This window comes from Choristoneura fumiferana, chromosome 9, assembly GCF_025370935.1.
Source record: "Choristoneura fumiferana chromosome 9, NRCan_CFum_1, whole genome shotgun sequence".
Taxonomy (NCBI): Eukaryota; Metazoa; Arthropoda; class Insecta; order Lepidoptera; family Tortricidae; genus Choristoneura; species Choristoneura fumiferana.
This window is the reverse complement of record NC_133480.1, coordinates 10,022,987-10,043,079: the sequence shown is the minus strand read 5'-3', so window position 1 is coordinate 10,043,079 and position 20,093 is coordinate 10,022,987. Positions and strand designations below refer to the sequence as shown.

General features: G+C 40.7%; 1 protein-coding gene across 1 annotated transcript in view; it reads left to right on the top strand.

Moving 5' to 3' along the window:
• Positions 1-19,674, top strand: part of LOC141431211 (uncharacterized) — a 141,809-nt gene extending 122,135 nt beyond the window's left edge. The window contains 33 exon segments of the mRNA XM_074092278.1: positions 1,759-2,004; positions 2,311-2,474; positions 2,838-2,913; positions 3,188-3,301; positions 4,175-4,394; positions 4,832-5,051; positions 5,252-5,624; positions 5,861-6,100; positions 6,391-6,596; positions 7,193-7,372; positions 7,543-7,687; positions 8,010-8,112; positions 8,455-8,591; positions 8,863-9,040; positions 9,680-9,803; positions 10,287-10,444; positions 10,609-10,707; positions 11,008-11,138; positions 11,453-11,568; positions 11,788-11,915; positions 12,572-12,769; positions 13,217-13,368; positions 14,677-14,784; positions 14,868-14,949; positions 15,384-15,481; positions 15,782-16,008; positions 16,716-16,880; positions 17,079-17,234; positions 17,348-17,451; positions 17,523-17,825; positions 17,919-18,044; positions 18,125-19,224; positions 19,227-19,674. Of these exon segments, the coding sequence (XP_073948379.1) occupies positions 1,759-2,004; positions 2,311-2,474; positions 2,838-2,913; positions 3,188-3,301; positions 4,175-4,394; positions 4,832-5,051; positions 5,252-5,624; positions 5,861-6,100; positions 6,391-6,596; positions 7,193-7,372; positions 7,543-7,687; positions 8,010-8,112; positions 8,455-8,591; positions 8,863-9,040; positions 9,680-9,803; positions 10,287-10,444; positions 10,609-10,707; positions 11,008-11,138; positions 11,453-11,568; positions 11,788-11,915; positions 12,572-12,769; positions 13,217-13,368; positions 14,677-14,784; positions 14,868-14,949; positions 15,384-15,481; positions 15,782-16,008; positions 16,716-16,880; positions 17,079-17,234; positions 17,348-17,451; positions 17,523-17,825; positions 17,919-18,044; positions 18,125-19,224; positions 19,227-19,316 (6,267 nt within the window). The 3' untranslated portion in view covers positions 19,317-19,674.
• Positions 19,675-20,093: the final 419 nt, after the last annotated feature.

Sequence of the window (20,093 nt, the reverse complement as noted above, 5' to 3'; positions counted from 1 at the left end):
CGGTTTGATACATATCTCGAGATAAAAAGAAGTCTAGACGAGCAGTAGCTACATTACATACTTCATGTCGGACGTCTGTGTGAACTGTACTTACTCATCTTACTTTAACTAATTAATTAGTATAATAGCCACTTACGAATTGTAATACTTTCATTTTAGACCATTTTAAGTGTCTGTGACAATAAATCGCGCCAACAAAGAAAATCCGACACTTTACAGCGACAAAAAGTTATAACTACACCACCTTAAACATAATAAATGCCATAAAATCATCCGTTATAATAACCGTCCATATAAAATTAGTATCTATTGAATTAATATGATCGCAAATATTCCGTTGTATCCTCTTAAACTAATAAAATCGGGAATCTCGGCCGGCCAGTGAGGTAAAACGTCCTTCGGAAATTTACGATATCGTCGACCGAGCATTGGACGAGACTATAAAAAGTTATTGTCAGGTTGCCTTTAAAGTCTATGTAACTTATTAGGATGATCAAGACATTCCGCCGTTGGATGCTGAAGACAACGACTGCTGATGAATCAATTAATCTCAATACAGGTATCCTATCGTCTGTGTACAGCTATTATGTTCTGGCGGTCACCAGAAGTACACAGAGGCCTGCAGTTGTAGTGATTGTTAGTCCAACATAATCAACCACAATCAAGTTTATATTTGCTTTGAAAAACGGAAAAAAAATATTAAAGCTTTTTATGAACTTGCAATGTTTTTATGTATATTGTGTTAATCTTGTGAGTGAATTTTGACCCACTTGTAGTGGGTGGATTGGCTACAAGTTTGCTACTTATGTAAATATGGTGACTGTACATTAATCTGATAGTCAGATTCTGATGGTCCAGCCAGGACCGTCTCAGATACATAATAAGGTTTAAGTTATCTTAAGTTTGCATCGGCCCGAATGCGAAAACATAGAACTGCCTGGATTTAAAGATATTTTTGCTGCATCAGAAAACATCCCAGTCTAATTGAATTGTAGAGATAGTATTGAAGATTTCTTCTGCATATTTGCCCAAGGTTACTATTACGTCATATTAATCCAGTCTACATTATTTTATCAACTACATGCAGTCGTGACTCAATGACCGATATATATGCGTGAGTTTGAGCAGTCAAAATACCTGTGTAACTAATTAGAAATTTGTATTGCACAAACAACCTTCACTATTCCTATTTTACGCTGAATACGGTTAAGTATCCGTTAGTCGTTTCAACCTAGATAAAATAAAATAACTTTGTATATTATTGTTGTTATTGTCAATCAGACTATGAAATTACAATAGTCATAGCACAATGCTTTTTACTTATAGGTATCTACTGGCCTTTATCAGGCTTTCTTTTAGTTGATTGAAGTAATACGAGAACACGTGTCTCATTTTTGTACATGTAACTCAACGTTTGTCAATTGTTTTCATTTCTATAAAACTTAGATATTTTACTAGGTTTCATCATCATTATCGTCGTAGGCTCACTGATGGACACAGGCATTCTTACAGAATGAGAGAGCTCGAGCTATAATTCCCCCGCTGGCCCTGGGCGCATTGGTTACTTCACAAACACCATTTAATTACTTTACAGATGTATGCTGTGTTATTTTATTTTCCTTTATGATTTCGCCAATATACTGAGAGAATTCATAAGTACCTACGAGCCGGGCTCTGCGTAAGAGAGCACATAGGTCAAACCACCAGCCTAACCAGGACATTCTTGGTAGTTTTGTGATCAAACAATCTCTTTTTCAGGACACTCAAGCAGCAGCCGCAGCGCTCACTTCCTTAGGACACGTTTACACTGCAATCGGCGACTACCCCAACGCTTTAGCAAGCCACAAACAATGCGTGCAGCTGGTGAAACAAATGGGAGATAGACTACAAGAGGCTAGAGAGATCGGTAACGTTGGAGCGGTGTATCTCGCTATGGGCGAGTTTGATTCTGCTGTGGATTGCCACACGCAGCATTTGAGGCTGGCAAGAAGATTAGGGGATCAGGTAAGAATACATACTTACACAACATAATCAAAAAGAAAGATAATACCACTGTATTTTTGAGAACAGTGCTTAGTTCGTTGGACATGGACATGCGGGGTTGATAGCGATTTTGACAGGTTTCCTTAACCATTTCGTTGCCCAGCTATACATTGTATTCAAATTGGCTAAGCTTTGACCACAGTAAAATCATATTTGCGGTTATTTTGCCACTAAACATAACTTCGTAAGTTGCTTCGGTCAGATATCTTCTTTTTACTCATATTAATCGAAAACTATCTAATAATTTACTTCATCTTTTGAATTCAGGTGGAAGAGGCGAGAGCATACTCCAACCTAGGATCCTCGTACCACTACAGGCGGAATTTCTCTCAAGCAATTGCCTACCATGAGAATGTTTTGAGGATAGCACAGAATTTAGGTGACAGAGCAATAGAAGCCAGGGCATACGCTGGATTAGGTCATGCTGCCAGGTTCGTGGTTCTTTTATTGTATGAATCTGACACATGTATATGGACTACTTATGTCTGAAATAAAAATGTATTATTATTATGTTCTTTATTTTTCTTTCATTCTTAGGTTTAAGTTTTTATAAAATACAGAAAAGTACATATAAAATGAAAATATTATAAAAACCTAACCTAATTTGCCGCCGGTAACGGGGCAGGGCCCAAGTTACCGGTGGTCAGGGCCGCAGAGTGAGGAACCTCCGGACGATGCGTGCCGTGTCCAGAAGTACCGCCTTCTGTATATTATTATTAATTAACAATGTCAACTATAATTGTGTTATTCACGTGTACACGTGTGACGCTTGATTAATATTCTGTTTACTTCAGATGCGGTGGCGATTATGCGCAAGCCAAGAAATGGCACGAAAGGCAGTTAGATGTTGCTCTCGCTGCCAGAGACAAGGTTGGTTTTTTTAGAACCGTTAATTTGCTTTGTCTTGCTTTTAGTCCTTTTTTTAACCGGATTATTAATAATTTATCACATAGATCTAGGTACATTCAATCGCATCCAATATTTTCAATTCGTCAATAAACTATCAATAATTTTGACAAATGATACTTGAATAAAGCATAACTTACTACATCTACCTTGTAGCATTGTGTTATTAAAATAGTATTTTTTTGTCCTCGTGTGTTGTTCACAGTCAAGCGTTATTTAGGGATTTTATTATGTCCAGGTGGGCGAAGGTCGCGCATGCTCCAACTTGGGGATCGTCTACCAGTTGCTGGGGGAGCATGACGCAGCCTTGAAGCTGCATCAGGCGCATTTGTCGATAGCCAGGCAGTTGCAGGTATGTATAAATTTGCAACAAAATTTAAATAATCGTCAATTTTCTGAGTAATCTCGGAATTGTGCTAATAAAAAATGTATAATTGTGTTTAGATAAATAAAGAGGATTGCTAGCATGATAGTAGAATTATTATATTTTTCACACCTCTCATTCAGAAAAATAACTTTTCCTCCCTGACGAGAGGGATCAAAGTGCAACTTTTATGTTCAAGGCTTTTCTGTCTTTTTTTTTGAAGTTGATAATTGTAAAACCACGCCATTTTCTATGCTGGTTGCTCTTTAATTATATTTAGAATATTTTTATTTAAATTTTTGTCATACTCGGTGTGAAATATTGTATGAGTGACTCGGGAGCAAAATGATTTTCATCTTGGGCGTTAACACTTGAATCTTTCGCTATATTCTGGATTCAATTTACCGCCCTCGCCGTAAATACACCACTTTGCTCTCTTGTGACACAAGTAACTATTACTTTCTTCTGTTAGAACTATTATTATAATTAAAAAGCTTCCCCATGAGGCTGACATAATCACATTTGGTGTATTAAAGCCTCGTTAAAATATAAGATCAAAAAAAGTTTAAAGTGGTTTTAAGAAGACAGCCAAAAATGATGACATTTTTATTCAGTCTGAACCTTCATTTTTTTTTCTCTCAAATAACTTCTTACATGAAGTACAATGGCTGGCACAATACTATTGCGCCTTAAAATAAGATAGGTATGTCCCTTTAAACTTTCTGCATGATTTATAGCTCATTCCGGTGCATCTATGGGGACAAAATAATAAAACTTTATCACTTGGCACCCACCAAGTGCGTGGTACGGGCGCCAGATTCACTGACAGATTTGGTTCAAAGCATTGAATTCTTTTCCCAGGACAAAGCGGGCATGGGTCGCGCCTATGGAAATATTGGCAACGCCTACTCAGCCGCTGGCTTTTATGAGCAGGCGATCAAATACCACAAGCAAGAGCTAACAATATCCAAAGAGGTCCACGACCGGAGTTCCGAAGCGTCCACCCACGGCAACTTGGCCGTGGCGTACCAAGCTTTAGGGGCTCATGATATGGCTTTGTTCCATTATAGAGCTCATTTAGGTAATTTTTTTTTTAATTAAGGTCATACATGTAGACAGAATAGCGGCAGTTGCAGTGGTTGCAGTTGGCAATATTTTGAATGTGAAAGTTTGTGAATGTGCGTGTGTGTGTGTGTTTGTTGCTCGTTAACGCTAAAACGGCAGTACAGATTTAGATACAATTCCGTATGTAACTAGCTGCGTGTCTGAAATTATAATTATAGCCCACTTATTATCCCTATATTCCCACGGGGTACCAATTTACACATGTGGGAAATCTCATCATTTAACCGGTAAATCTACAGACATTATATATTACACGGATGTTCACACTAGCGAAGCCACGCGTAAAGGCTAGTTGTAAAATAGTTTACGATATGATCGAAAACCTTCCTACAGACTAGGTACAGTTAAGTATAATAAGAGTTTTAAGGATATTAACATTTAAGTCCATTTCAGGAATCGCTCGTGAATTAAAAGACGCTGCAGGTGAAGCTTGTGCTCTGCTCAATCTCGGCAACTGTCTGTCCTCTCGAGGAGAGTTCGCCCAAGCAGTGCCGTACTATGAGCAACACCTCATGCTATCGCAAGAACTGGGCGATGTGACTGCTGAGGCCAAAGCTTGCCACTTTTTGGGCTACGCTCATTATTGTTTGGGGAATTATCGGGAGGCTGTCAGGTGAGCTATACATTTTGTTACAATTTTGAAAACCCTTATGCGCCTTGATTGAAGTACCAGAACAACTATCACAAGCGCCAAAAGAAACATTTAATTTTACCGCACTTTCATGTTTGAACTTTAACATTCTTTAACATACTTTCTTTCCGAAGATCATTCATAAAATCCTTAATTTGCAACTCATTCTTTTTTTCTGATAGATATTACGACCAAGACCTCTCGCTAGCCAAAGACCTTCAAGACAAAATGAACATGGGAAGAGCTTATTGCAACCTTGGTCTCGCCCATCTTGCCCTAGGCAACTTAGAGACCGCATTAGAGTGCCAGAAGTATTTTCTGGCTATTGCACATATGACTCAACATCTACAAGGGAAGTTCAGAGCCTTGGGTAATATTGGAGACGTTCTTATTAAAATGGGGGATGTAGAAGAGGCTGTGAAGATGTATCAGAGGCAGCTCGGGTTTGCTAGGCAGGCTCGAGATCGTTCGTTGGAAGCCGCTGCTTGTGGCGCTCTCGGTTTAGCACGGAGACTCCAAAGAAGACTTGACGCAGCTTTGGGGCACCATACTCAGGTACAGTAAAAACTTCTTAGTAAAGCAGTTCATGAAATCCCACTGCTGTTTTGCAGATCTTTCTAAAAAAAATACGTTGGGCAAAAAATTCAAAATACTCCTAGTGAACTGTTTCTAAGATTGGTCGACTGCGCTGGTTCATCTCATGTACTGTTGCTCTCTACCTACCAATGATCCTGCTCTCAAAATCGGCTGTTTTCTTTCAAGTCCTTCATAAAGCTTAACTTCATTCCCAGGAGCTAACTCTTCGTCAAGAAGCTGGTGACTCAGCGGGTGAAGCGAGAGCGCATTCACATCTCGGAGCTGTCCACATGGCTTTAGGTCACTATTCCCATGCAGCAAGATGTTATAGGGAACAACTTGAAAGAGCCCAAGAACTGCAGGATTGTGCATTGGAAGCACAGGCCTATGGGAATCTGGGGATTGCCAAACTTAATATGGGACATTATGAAGACGCCATTGGGTATTTGGAACAGGTAAGTCAACCTTTCATTTTAATGTTGAGCAGGAATACGAGTATGTCACATAAAAGGGCAGGCAATACAATTCTCGAGGCACCTGTTTTAGCCGTTTATTGATGACGCTCTGTTCATGTTTGTTCAATCAAATCATTAGGTACATGAAACATTTTCAATTTCGTTTGTGCGCGCAAGGCCCTTAACAAATGCGGGGCTCCTAGATAGTTATCTACTCTACCCAATGTCTCTGCCTGATAGTTACGCAGAATGTAGCACTCTAAATTCACTCCCACTTTACTTTTTTGCAGCAACTCGCTATCTTAGAACGCGTTAACTCGCCAACCTGCCACCTAGATAAAGCTCGAGCATTGGGTTCTCTTGGTGACTGCTATGACGCCCTCGGAGACCCAGACGAGGCAGCTAAATACCATGAACAGCACCTCACTGCTGCGTTGAAATTGGATAACTCACGGGAACAGGAGCGGGCATATCGTGGATTGGGATTGAGTCACAAGTAAGGATTTTTATATATTTTTTGCAGTTTCTAATCTTTTAAAAATAAAAATGGGAATGGATATCTCAAGGAATTAAAAGTCAGTTAATAATGTTCCTTCCAAACTACTTTTTGGACCGTTATCATGGGCACTATTGACTTTTACTTGACAAATACTCTTGTTTTTGTTCTTCCGTGCAAATACTGCTCAGTCTTCTCATACACGTGCGTGACAAGCTCCAGAATACATGGAACTCCTGAAGTCAGCAATGTATGCCATCTGTCATGTATGAGGTCTGACAGCTTAACTGATGGCGAGAATGACAGAAGCGAACAACTACCCTCGTTACTTCGTGATTGTATTATATTGTAAACTCTTAATTGTACATAAAAGCTCATGAAATTAACAAACAACAGGTTAAAGAGATTGATTGATTATTGTAGTCAACGAGTGGTTCGTCGATTTGATTATGGACCATACGAAATAGTACAAAACATGTTGACTGGAAATTTGAAATATCCAAACTCCTTACCTACTCGTATTTAAATCGAATGTGCATGTTTCCAAAACTGGAAATATTTCCTGAATGCCCTTCTCATTATAAACCTCCTTTCAGATCCGTAGGCAATCTTCAACAAGCCCTAGTCTGCCTGGAGAAACGACTAGTGGTGTCCCACGAGCTAGGCATGCCTGAGGCCAAGGCGCAAGCCTACGGCGAACTGGGAGCCTTGCATATTGCACTTAACAACTTGGAGCAAGCAGTATCGTGCTTGGAACATCAGAAGAATATTGCCAAGTAAGTTTAACTTGTTTACTGTATTAAATTGCGTCAAAAAGGCTCCACAAAGATGTACAGGATCAGATCATGAGACCGTTATGATCGAAACTCATAATTTTAATTTCCTGCGACTTAATTTTCTGTGGGTATTTTTGTTTTATCATTCAGTCCTCATTCCTTGTCATCAGGGAACTAAACAACCAAATAATGGAAGCAGAAGCATGCCACTCTTTAGGCGTAGCGCAGCATGCTTTGGGCGACGACGCGGCCGCGGTCAGGCACCACCGAGCGGAACTGGAGCTAGCACACAGACTAGGGATGACACATTTACAGGTAGGTAGATACCGAGTATATTATTATCAATGATGCGGAAGTGGGAGTCGTGAAACTAAATGCTATCCGCAATGATCACGTTTCATCATAGTGATCACCAGACAAAGGTGGCTCTACCTGGACATTATTTTTTTTTCAAAGTTAATTAATTGTACTCCCAACCGATTTTTTCAAATTTTGGAATAATTTAATGAAAATAGTATAAGTAGGTACTTAGGCTCAGTAGCTCGATTAGTAAGTAAGATTGTGCAAAAAAATAGAACTGAAAACCACATTTAAGTACTTAACTAAATGTGTACTTACGAACTATGAAATATTACAGGCTCGCGCATGCGGTGGGCTTGGCACAGCTCACGCATCCATGGGCGCTCAGGCCGAAGCTGCTCGCTGGCATGAGTCCAGGCTGCGGCATGCCACTGCAGCAGGTAATTTCGAATCTTACTAAAATACTTTAGTATCTCATAAGGCAATAATCGAGGGATGACAATAGAACCCTTAGGAAGGTCGAGTCAGAATCGGTAGGAAGCTTGTAAAATTCAATTAGAAGTAAAGGGGGACGTTATATGTCCGTGAGTTCCGCTGAGACCACCACTGACCATACCGGTTTCGGCAATCGGAGTAGTTTGAGATGTATTGGTAAAACCAAATTTCAAGTAAGTACTTACCTATCTAATATCGATCTGAGAGATAGCTTGCGACGTATTTGGAACTTGTGCTTTTGTTGGTTCTTTAACTACTAATTAATTATCTCTTTTTGATGCTTCCAGGAGACATCAGAGGCCGAGCGCAAGCACTCGCTGATTTGGGAAGGTCTCACCTAGCAATGGGCGCATGTGGCAGTGCAGTGTCATACCTCAGACAGGCTTTAGCGGCCACTGAGGGGCTTGCGGATGCTGACGAAGAGGTAAAACCAACAAAACAAATCCATAGGACTTCATTTTTTTAATATTTTGGACACTTTGATTGCGTAAAATATCATATTATATCAAAAATATATACAAATGATTTTTTTGCTAACCCATAAGAAATGTGTAATTTTTCCGGATACAAATTATTAAATTAGTCTATTCCTCAATGCACTATCAAAAATGGTCCAGTGGTTTTACCATAACAAAAAGACAGATAGTGTTTCGTTTTACATTGCAATATTCGATAAATTGTACCATATTTTCCAGGCTCGAGTCCGCCACAGACTAGGCTTCGCGCTATGGGCCTCAGGGGAGCTCGAGGAAGCGAAAGAACAACTGCAAGCGGCTCTGAGGGTCCTCGAGTCTGGCAGCGAGAAACACAGAAACAAGAAGACCACGGCACTTTATACATCTACACAGCACGCTTTGCAGAGGGTTCTTGTCGGTCAGTGCAATAGTGTTTTAAGTTTAATGTATACTTCTATTAAATTGTAAGGTAACTTACAGTCAAAGAGAATGGAGTAAAATACCTACAGCATCCTGTTCCATGAGAGTCTTATGATGAGAGTGTTAACTTTTTGTTACAATTTGTAACTGGACAAAAATAGCGGTATATCGATTCCGTTCTTTTTGACAAGTAACAAATTACTAGTCCATAGGTCATCTATGGAGTCCTGTGTATTCCGAAATAAAGATTATATTATTATTATTATTACTAGTTCCTGCGGAGCCAGATAAATCACCTGCACCTGCATTTGTTTATTTGTCCATTTCCTTGTTCTGCAAGAATAAAATAACCTTCTTAAACGGATGTTACGTTACAATGATTAGAAACTAAAGCTGCATAACTTTTACACTAGTAGGTATAATTATTTTTTAAGTATCATTTAAAAAATACATCTCTCACTGCTTTTACTGTGGTTGATTTTACCACGGATATCTGGTCCATTTAATAAGACTTTAAAATAGGCAATAAATAAAATTTGTTATTATATCTTTGTTTAATCCCTCCGAACCTAATATTGCCAAAATTTTCGAAGCTTTAGCAAGGTAAGCAATAATTTATTGTACTTTTGATTTCCAGAATTGGGACGTCATTCTGAAGCATTGGTTGTGGCGGAGAGAGGACGATGCCGAGCGTTGGACACAGTCGACAAGCATAGCGGCTCCCTTAACCTTGCCAATTTGGAGCTTCATGCCGCTCAAAGGTAATTTGTACTTCTAAGTAATTCCATAATGTAAGTTAAGGTAATAATCATAAATATGTACATACAGAAACTTTTTAAGATGCTTTTGTTTAGATTGCCGTGTATGTGTTAAGTCATGGAAGTCGAATTTAAACAATCTTGAAATTTGGTATAGGTATATTAGGTTACTTGAATGACAATGCATGTGCAGTCAACAAAAGCACGTTTAAAAGAAAAAGTTCGTATTAAAAATTAAATCATCATCATATCAGCCGTAGAACGTCCACTGTTATAGGCCTCCCAAAATTTGTTTTGTTTAGTATATCTCCTGAAAAAAAAATACGGATTTTGTAATAGCTTAAAGACAGGCTGAAATTTAAAAGCGAACTGAACACTGAAACTTGATATTATTCTGGTGTGTTAATTTTGCCTCACGTTGCCTTTCAACCGGCTTGAAAACATTTATGTAGAGAATCACCAAATTGTTTTGTTTTAAATTACCAGAAATTTAGCCGAAGAGGTGATCAAAGATCGCCCTGAACCCTGGTGCCCGTCAAACGTAGACCAAGTGTTGGAAGTGGTGAACAAGCAGAAAGCTCCCGTCTTATACTATAGCCTTGCTGCCGGTCGGCTTTACGCGTGGCTGCTGCAACCGCACAAAGGTATGTACCTACTATCTCCCAGTGGCTAAAGGTGAAAATTTCGTAAGGTAAACCGAAATTAAATAAACATCGACCATAAAGCGGCGAGTTAACTATATTCTCAATCTCGTATATGTATAACGTTTGTTAACTTAGTAACGTTTTAAACGTCGCGATTTTTTAAGGTATTCTGCGATTCCACCAAGTGTCGTTGGTTGAAGAATCTGAAGACAATGACAACAGCCTACCAGATATCAGTCCCGATGAACTGCATACAAATACAGGTAAGTGTTTAGATATCACGTTACTTAAGTAACTACTCTTAAATCAATCTTAATATTAACTGATGCAATTGATTTGTCGCTGTCGATACATCTTATCAAAATAATGCCTTAAAGTACCTGCTATAATCTAGATATATATCTTAAGTGTTTATCTATCTTTTTACATATGTTTATCCGTTACCTACCTACTTACTTTGAGATTAGTCAATTGGTTTTTAAATGTCCCGTGAATATTTATCTATTATTCTTTTAGTTACTTCTTAGTAATAATTTGTCAAAAATTACTCATTTCAACACTAGATGGCTTCGGCAAACTCGAGCGGTGTATCACGGAATGGTCGACTTGGCTGAAGACTTCGGCTGAGCGCAGAAACGACACCGACGAGCAATGGGAGCCCGAAGAACTGCCCGCTACTGGGCTCGCTAGGATGGTACGCTGGCATTTGAAGAAGCATTAAGTCTATTAGATAAAAAAAAACATTGCTCTTGCTATATCTCTCTTACCGGAAAGTGTGCAAACAAAGAATATTCTTCCATGATTTTTAATATACTCGTAACCTATACAAGTAATGGAATGCAACGTGTAACGCTACCTTGGGTGACTTAAAATAGTATTTACCAATTAATTTTCTTGTTTTTTTATTTAACGATTACAAGAATATACGCTCGAAAAATTGCAATTTCTTAGTCCCGTGCACAGATTTTTTCCTATATAAATTGTCTCAGTTTGTATTTTTTTTTTCAGGTTGCCCGCAATCATCTATTGAATTCTTCCAACTATTCTTTGAGTTCTCTATTCAGTGTCGGATCAGTTGGTGGATCAGTTGCCGGCTCAGTCGCTAGTTTACAAGGATCCACAAGGTTCGTTAAAATTACCTTTTTTGAATTTTATTCACGAGTACTTACTTATTTACCTGTACTTTTACTGTTCATGTATGTATGTATGTATGTATGTAAACTCTTTATTGCACATAAAAATAAAAATACAAATACACAGAGAGTAGAACAAAGGCGAGCTTATCCCTAAAAAGGGATCTCTTCCAGCTAACCTAGAGTTCATTGTTGTATTTTTTTGTTCAGGTCTAGTGTCCACGGTTCTCGTAAGAAGCAGCCATCGTGGCAGGGCCCAGCCTGCCTGAATTCGTTATACCAAATGCTTCTGGCTCCCTTCGAAGACCTGCTGCCGGCGTCGTGCAATAACAACCATGGTAAGATTAGTCCATCGATATGATTATATTTACGAGTACTACGAGTATCTTAATGTACTTATTACTTCCTAGTCGGAATGAAATTCTTTTACTCAGTCTGTCGGCTTGTTATTTACGACAACACTGCTGAAACCATCTTGACTTTACTTGGTTAAGATATACCTAGTTTGTATCTTGTATCATCGTTGACCCTGCCAATATAAGTCCCATCACTGGGCATAGCCCTCCTCTTAGAAAAGGAGGACATAGGCCGTAGTTGCCATGTATAGTTGGCTCTGTGCGGATTGGGACTTCACACACACCAATGAATTGTTTCGAAGCTCACGATGTTTCACTTCACCGTAAAGCTAATGGCAAATAGATAGTTGTATATCTATAGGTTAGATACTAGATACACTAGTATCTAGTATATCTAACTATATAGGTTTTTCCTGGAATTTGCAGTTGCCGTTAAGCGGATACCTAACCCATACCTCATTTCTTGACGAAAATCGCTTTAAAAAGCGATAGTTCTGCAGTTACCTACAACCCTCCTTCACCCAGGGTCACCTATCAAACTATTATATTGCAAACTTCCTGGTAAAGCGTTGGCGAAACTGTTTCAGTACGTAAAGTGATTGTTTACTTTTGTCTTTACATATTTATCATTCTTGTAGCAAGTCACGGGCGTCGCGGCTGCGGCGGGCGGCGCGAGATCATAGTGGTGGTAGAAGGCGCTCTGTACACGTGCCCGTGGGGCGCGCTGCGCGGCGCGGACGCCGAGCCGCTGTGCGAGCGGTACGCGCTGCTGGCGGCGCCCGCGCTGCGTCCGCTGCGCCACCACCGCCCGCGCCCCAGGCACCACCACGAGCTGGGTACGCTGCACCTCGTCATCATCATCATCCCAGCCTATATACGTCCCACTGCTGAGCGCAGGCCTTCTCTCACAATGAAAGGGCGGGGCCGCAATTCCCAGGCTTGATTTGGGCAGGGTTTCCTCACGATGTTTTCCTTCACCGTCAAGCTCGTGGTAAAAACTCAGAGGTACGAGGCGGGGTTTGAACCCACGATCCTCTGCTTGAGAGATCATAGGTTAATCCACTAGGCCACCACTGCTTCTCCACTAGACAACCACGGCTTCTAGCCTGCACCTGTCCATCCAGAAATTGAGATAAAGAAATATTAGATTACTGTCGTGGCATGGAAGTAGCCAATTGCTGGCGGAGTATGAGTGTTAAAACAACGAGCTTGCGAGTTGACTGACTTGCGATTACCTCAAAGTCGAAAGCATCTCCCATTTTACTAAACCACTTCGTTCTCAGGTGGAGCCGCTGCCAGCAGCGAGGCGGGTATGCGTTGCTTGGTGGTCGGCGGGCCGCGGGTCGGCGCGCGCTGGGCTAGCGCGCACGCGCAGCTCAAAGAGGCTGAGCTGGTTGCTGACATGCTCAGGGTCACTGCCCTCACTGACTACCAGGTATATCTTAATATTGAGAAAAAGAATAAACAACAGCTTACCTAAGTTTCAGTTCGAAATTACAACTGTATGGCAGACACAATGTATAGATTTAATCGCGTTAACCGCACCCCAGTTTATCACAAATTTATTTTAAGGGTTTTCACAGGGAAGAAATATCGCTAGATGGCGTTAGTATCGTGAGGTCCGTTTGACGTGTGACGTTTGCTCGTGATTGGTTAAATAACTAAATGAGCCAATCGCAAGCAAACGTCACGCTACTAACGCCATCTAGTGACATTTCGCCTCTGTGAAAACCCTCTTTAAAATACAGTCAGTGCCTTTGTAAAACCGTAGAACACTGATTTGATATATTTTACATCTGACTTCCTGCTTAGCTTGAGTTAAGACCAACTGCCAAAAGAACAATGTGATTTTATCAAGTTTGTGAAAGTTGGTGGTTGACCTTGACGTCACTAGTACCGGATGTTTGGATATGCTAATTAAAAATACAGGTGTGCTTATAAAAATTGAGGGTTGCCCTCGATTTCACTAGGATCCCACCATCAGATCCTGGCTTGGTGACAATGGGCCCACTTCGAAAGTATGTTCTTTAGAACAAAAAAAGAGTTTTGAAAATCGGTCCACAATTGACGGAGTAATCGGTGAACATACATTAAAAAATACGTCGAACATAGAATCTCCTTTTTAGGGTTCCGGAGCCAAAATGGCAAAAACGGAACCCTTATAGTTTCGCCATGTCTGTCTGTCTGTCTGTCGTCCGCGGCTTTGCTCAGGGACTATCAATGCTAGAAATCTGTAATTTTGCACGGATATATAGGTAAACTATGCCGACAAAATGGTATAATTAAAAATTCTAAAAACATTTTTTTTAGTGTACCTCCCATAGACGTAAAGTGGGGGTATTTTTTTTTCTCATCCAACCCTATAGTGTGGGGCATCGTTGGATAGGTCTTTTAAACCCATTAGGGGTTTGCTAAGATGATTTTTAGATTCAGAGATTTGTTTGCGAAATATTCAACTTTAAAGTGCTAATTTTCATTAAAATAGAGCATTCTCCCCCCCCCCCCCCCCTCTAAAATCTAAACCGGTGGGTGGAAGTAAGTATATCAAACTTTCAAGGAAAACTATAACGGCTAAGTTTGCTTGAGAATTATTAGTAGTTTATAAGTAAATAGCAGCCTAAGGTATAAAACTTATTTTTAAGGCTACGGAACCCTATTTTGGGCGTGTCCGACACGCTCTTGGCCGGTTTTTTTGAAGTCGGTTTAATATTGCAGTAAGTAAAGTTTTAATTTCTATCAACAGGCATCAAAAGAAGCGGTATTAGCACAACTGCCTCAAGCTGAATGTGTCCATTTCGCGACTCACATCTGCTGGAAAACTCCGGCTATTGTACTTAGTCCGGGAGAAGTGGTAAGCACCATTTTAATTCCTTTAGTTTATCTTTTAAAAAAACTAGGGTTAGTTCTAGAAATTATAATGTGCTTATTTTGTAGGTTGACTCTCAAGCGAAACGATTATTAAACACGAGCGGCGGAAGCGGCGCAGCAGACACGTCAACTGAAAACGAAGAAGAAAGTATGTATAATATATGCGGTTGTTATTTGAAGATTATATCCCTAGGTATCCCGTGGGAATATCGGGTCAAAAAGTCGCCTATGTGTTATTCCAGACGGCCAACTACCTACATACCAAATTTCATGACTCTAAGCCCAGCGGTTGTTATTTCGAGATTTTATCCCTATCCCGTGAGAATATCGGGATAAAAAGTATCCTATGTTTTAATCCAGGTTAAAAGCTAACTTTTTGCCAAATTTCATCCAAATCCGTCCAGCCGTTTCAGCGTGAAGAAGTAACAAACATACTCACTCACTCACTCACAAACTTTCACATTTATAATATTAGTAGGATATATATATATATATATAGTAGGAAGTAGGATATCATACTAACAATTGTACTTTCGTTTTGGTGAATTGTGATGAGAATATAAGAAATAATGTATTTTTCAGATACGGAAATAACACCTAGCAACGAAGAGTTGCCACCAACGTCTGAATTTATGTTGACAGCATCTGAAATAATGAATATGAAGATCACAGCCAGATTAGTAAGTCACTTAACTTTTCTCTGTCTTGAATTTTTAAGACCAGTTACGGTACTCGTAACAGTAACTACGGCCACCATCATATATACCTACATATGAAAATGAACTCAAAAGTTAAAAATAGAGCTTTGAAATAGGTGTTAACAGATATAATTTAAGTGGTGTTCTTGTCGTCAGTGGCAGCCTAAGGTATCAGTCAGAAATCTTCTAAGTAAAATTCAGTCGACGTCATGGTTAAACAACATCATATCTTCGTAGAAAATCTTCACTAACTAACCAGATTGTTTTGCGTTCTCCTTGCAGGTAGTGATATCCTGTGCTCCTTCAAGCGCAGCTCTTCAAGGCACCTCCTCAGAAGCGAACGACGTAGCGAGCGCCGGCGAAGGGGTGTCGCGTCTGTGCCGCGCTTTGCTTGCGGCCGGAGCACAGGCCATACTGCTCACACTGTGGCCCGCGCCACAGGACACCGCCACCAAGATACTGTACCGAGCGTTGTACTCAGCATTACTGCAGGGCAGCAGGATAGCCAAGTGAGTACTGACATCGAGTGCAACCCTACATACTTATTGCATTTTGAGACGAGGGCGACGTGACAATCGCCAGCGAGGGGATGTCGTGCAAGTAATCTTTCTCACACTGTGGCCTGCCTCGTAGGACACCGTCACCAACGTACTGTACCGAGCACCTGTACTCAGCATAACTTTTAAGCACCAGGATGAGGATGGGATGGTTATATTAACATTTGAACATCTAAAAATGACGAAAATACAAACTGAGACATGGATGCACAACAATGATTTATCAAGCGCAGTCCTGAAATCCCGTCGGAAGCACGAAGCACGAACGACCTTGATGTGTGTGACGTGCTTCATAAGACTACCATAAAGTTTAACTAAATAACGGTCTTTAATTATAGGTAGATAATGTCACCTAACTGTTGTAATTGTGAATCTGAAAGTTTAATTTGAACATGAAGTTATCCACGCTCAAATTAATCACTCAAAACTCACTTTAATTCATAAATCCCTCAAACTACCGTCATATGATAGAATAGTGGAACGTATACACAGAATAATAGAAAAAACATTTATCTCAAGGAGTTGCAACTAACAGCTAGTTCTCCACAATATTCTTAATTTCTTGTTGTCTATAACGCTTTCTAAAACCAAAACGCATCTACCACCTCTTCTCCCTCAGATTTTGACCTCCTCATTAGTTACCCTTTTTTTTTGTACAGGGCTCTCGGTGATGCGATGCAGACGGTTCGTCATACGAAGTTATTTGCACACCCGGCCCACTGGGCAGGGCAGGTGTTGCTCGGTGCCAATGTACGGCTCAGCAACAAAGTCGCGCTCATGGGACAGGCGCTGTGCGAGCTGCTGGCGGAGCCTGACAAGTGCCGGTAAGAAACTATGTTTAATACTACTGAAATATGTAGTAGAAGTGACTGACATCCTTTAGTCTTTAGCATTGTAACGATTGCCAAGGGTCTTGTTAAAGCACATTTGGTTAGTAGCTACCTACTTATGTCAAAATTTTCGATACATTTAGAGTGATAATTGATCAATTATGTTTCATTTTAATCATGTTTTATTATCAGGGATGCGTTACGAGTCTGCCTGCACCTGGTAGAGAAGTCTCTGCAGAGGATAGTCAGAGGGCAGAAAAATGCAATGTACACGACGCAAAAGAGTATTGAGAATAAAGCCGGAACTGCCACTGGCTGGAGGGAACTTCTAATGAGCGTCGGATTTAGGTATTTTTTTTTCAGTATAAGTATTTTTAATTGTACCTAATATGCCTCGTTTTGTATTAACTAATGCCACATTCTCAAATAGTTAAAATATTAAGTACTTAAATTATTTTTAGATTTGAACCGGCAGCAAACGGAATACCATCAAGTGTGTTCTTCCCTCAAAGCGACCCCGAAGAAAGATTAACTCAATGCTCTGCCAGTCTTCAGGCTTTACTAGGTTTGTACTGACTAATGTTTCTTCCACTTGTTTATTAGATAAACTAGTGTTAAACAGTTTGTTGTCTCCAGGGTTATCTCCAACGACATTGCAAGCGCTGTCGAAACTCATCTCTAATGGTGACGTAGCTGATGACATCATTGGTGTCGTCCGTTCCGTGATATCACAGTTCTCAGCAAAGAATTCCGAAACTGATACGATCGAAGTAGCTGTCAATGTCAGACTATGGCGAGTGAATGGTTGCCATGAGCTGCTGGCATCATTGGGCTTTGATTTAGCAGAAGTTGGACAAGACGAGGTGACGCTACGTACTGGAAAAGCAGCCAACAGACGTCATATACAGTTCGTGCTGCAAGCGTTACTTGCTCTTTTTGGTAAGTTAATAACATTTCTTACATAATAATGTACGACCAGGAACAGGCCTATGTAAGATGTTCAGAGATTTATTAATGCAGCTTTTTCAACAGATACCCAAGAGGCTCCGAGGAGTTTAAGCTTGGAATCCAGTTCGAGCGTAGAATCTTTGGCGTCCATAGACGACGGAGATCTGGAACCGCACTCAGATGGAGAACCACCTCCAAGGCAACACCGCCGTAAGTCGTTTTTATTAAAATTATATCGTGATGTTATGTATGAACTGAGGAATTGTTTTGACGATGTATCTTATCCACAGAGGAAAGCGTTTCATCGGTACCACCACCTCCATTGCCACTAGGATCCTGCGGAGGAGCTTTTACCATGTACGTACGTGGTACCTCGTCGTCTACTGAGGTGGGTCGCGGAGAGCCAGATGGGAGAACCGCCCCGCCACCTGCGCCTCCTCCACCTAGGTATAGGGGGGAGAGTGACGCAGCCTTCACTCCCTCCCCGCCTGCAGCCCCGCAACCAGCCCCATCAGCGCCACAGAGAGATGTCTCCTTAGCACTAGCTCATCAGACCAAAATAAGGACACTATACACTAGGCGACCACCGTCCACTGATGATTCAGATTGGGAGAGCTCAGGCCACGACACCGTACTAAGAAGACGACCTGATCACTCACATGCCAGATATCTCGATGCTTTCTATGATTTAGCTGCGGCGCAGCCCAGAAGAACAGCTGAAGACGACAAAACAGAGCAAGTGAGGGAACTAAACCAGCCTTCCTCATCTAAAAGGGTGCCACGACCCAAAATGGGAACTAGTAGTCGAGACTCTATGGCTCAGGTCCGACATATGAGCGGCGAAATGACGCCCACTATATCTGAGGTGTATCATGAAAGGAATATAGGGTTAGGCCTTGCTCCACCTTTAGCAGAGCTATTACTCGCTGAAGATTCGAAAACTGAAATGAGAGCTGCAAGCTCCAGCGAGAATCTTCTACTGCAGAACTTGGAAAAGTTGGGACTTTTAGGAAATGCCAGTGAAAACGAAGAAAGATGGTGTAACAGCAATACTTCAAGGCCGTGGTTATCAGCGTTGCCTCTAGAAACTGACGTACAAGGATCAGATTTGACTACAGCTGAAATTATCGAGCGACAGACGAAATTCAAAAAAGATGTGGAGCCGAAAAGGAAAGAGGAAAACGCGTATGAGCTGAAGCCAAAAGAGGAGGTCGCGGGGCCAAGCGCGCTAGAAAAGAGATCGGTATCCCCTTTTTCTGAGATGTCGAGAAGAGATGAAGGGGATGGAAGGAGTATAGCGGATTCGCACTCTTCTTACAAGGCTTTGGTGTTGAGTCCTCGAGCGCCGTATTTGCCCGAGGAAGGAGAGGCAGGCACAGCCCCCCAGATGTTGAAGGGGGGAAAACCCACCCGCGCCCGCGTAGGCCTCCTGTACCGCGCACCAGACCAGCGTACACTACACTCGATTTCCCACCGAAATAATTCAAATTAAATCTGTATATTTTAATGTATGTATTATGAACACTAGCTTACGTTGTGAAAATTTAATGGTATAAGTTAATTAAGTTAAGTATAAATTTTGCTTTGTAAAATAATCGATGCACATGCAATATAACTTCGTTTTTATTTGAGTTTGAACAAATACCTATTGTTTTTTTTTTGTTGATAAGACGTCTTAATTATTCGATACATTAGGAAATTATATGATCTTTTTAATATTACTCACTTAGCGTTTAATATTTATTTCAATACTATTATAGTTCACTTTGATAGTAATGTTGCTATTATTACTACTTACTCAGAAACAAAACTTGCCATTGTGTATTATAATAAAAACATAAGTGTCACAATTAAATTAAAAAAATGCTATAAATTATAATTGGATTTTTTCTTATTTCTTAGACCTTTTTAAAATTGTGAAGTAGTGCGTTCTTGTTTTGATTTCATGTTTTTCTTCTCATTAAAGCCCAACACACACAGAGGACGGGTGCGGGTCGTGCGCGGGCCCGCGAAGGGCGTTTTACGGTTTTACATGGCGGTATGTGGACGCACGGATCGACTCGCGCCCGACCCGCGCCTTCCGTCGGTGTGATGGCGTCAAGATGACGTGCATAAGCTGCCATGTAAATACGCCCGTCGCGGGGCCGCGCACAACCCGCACCCGTCGTCAGTGTGTGTTGGGCTTCAAATTAAATAAATTACAAAGCAATTGATACGTGACTACGAGTACTATATCTGATTGACTTTTCAAATAATTGT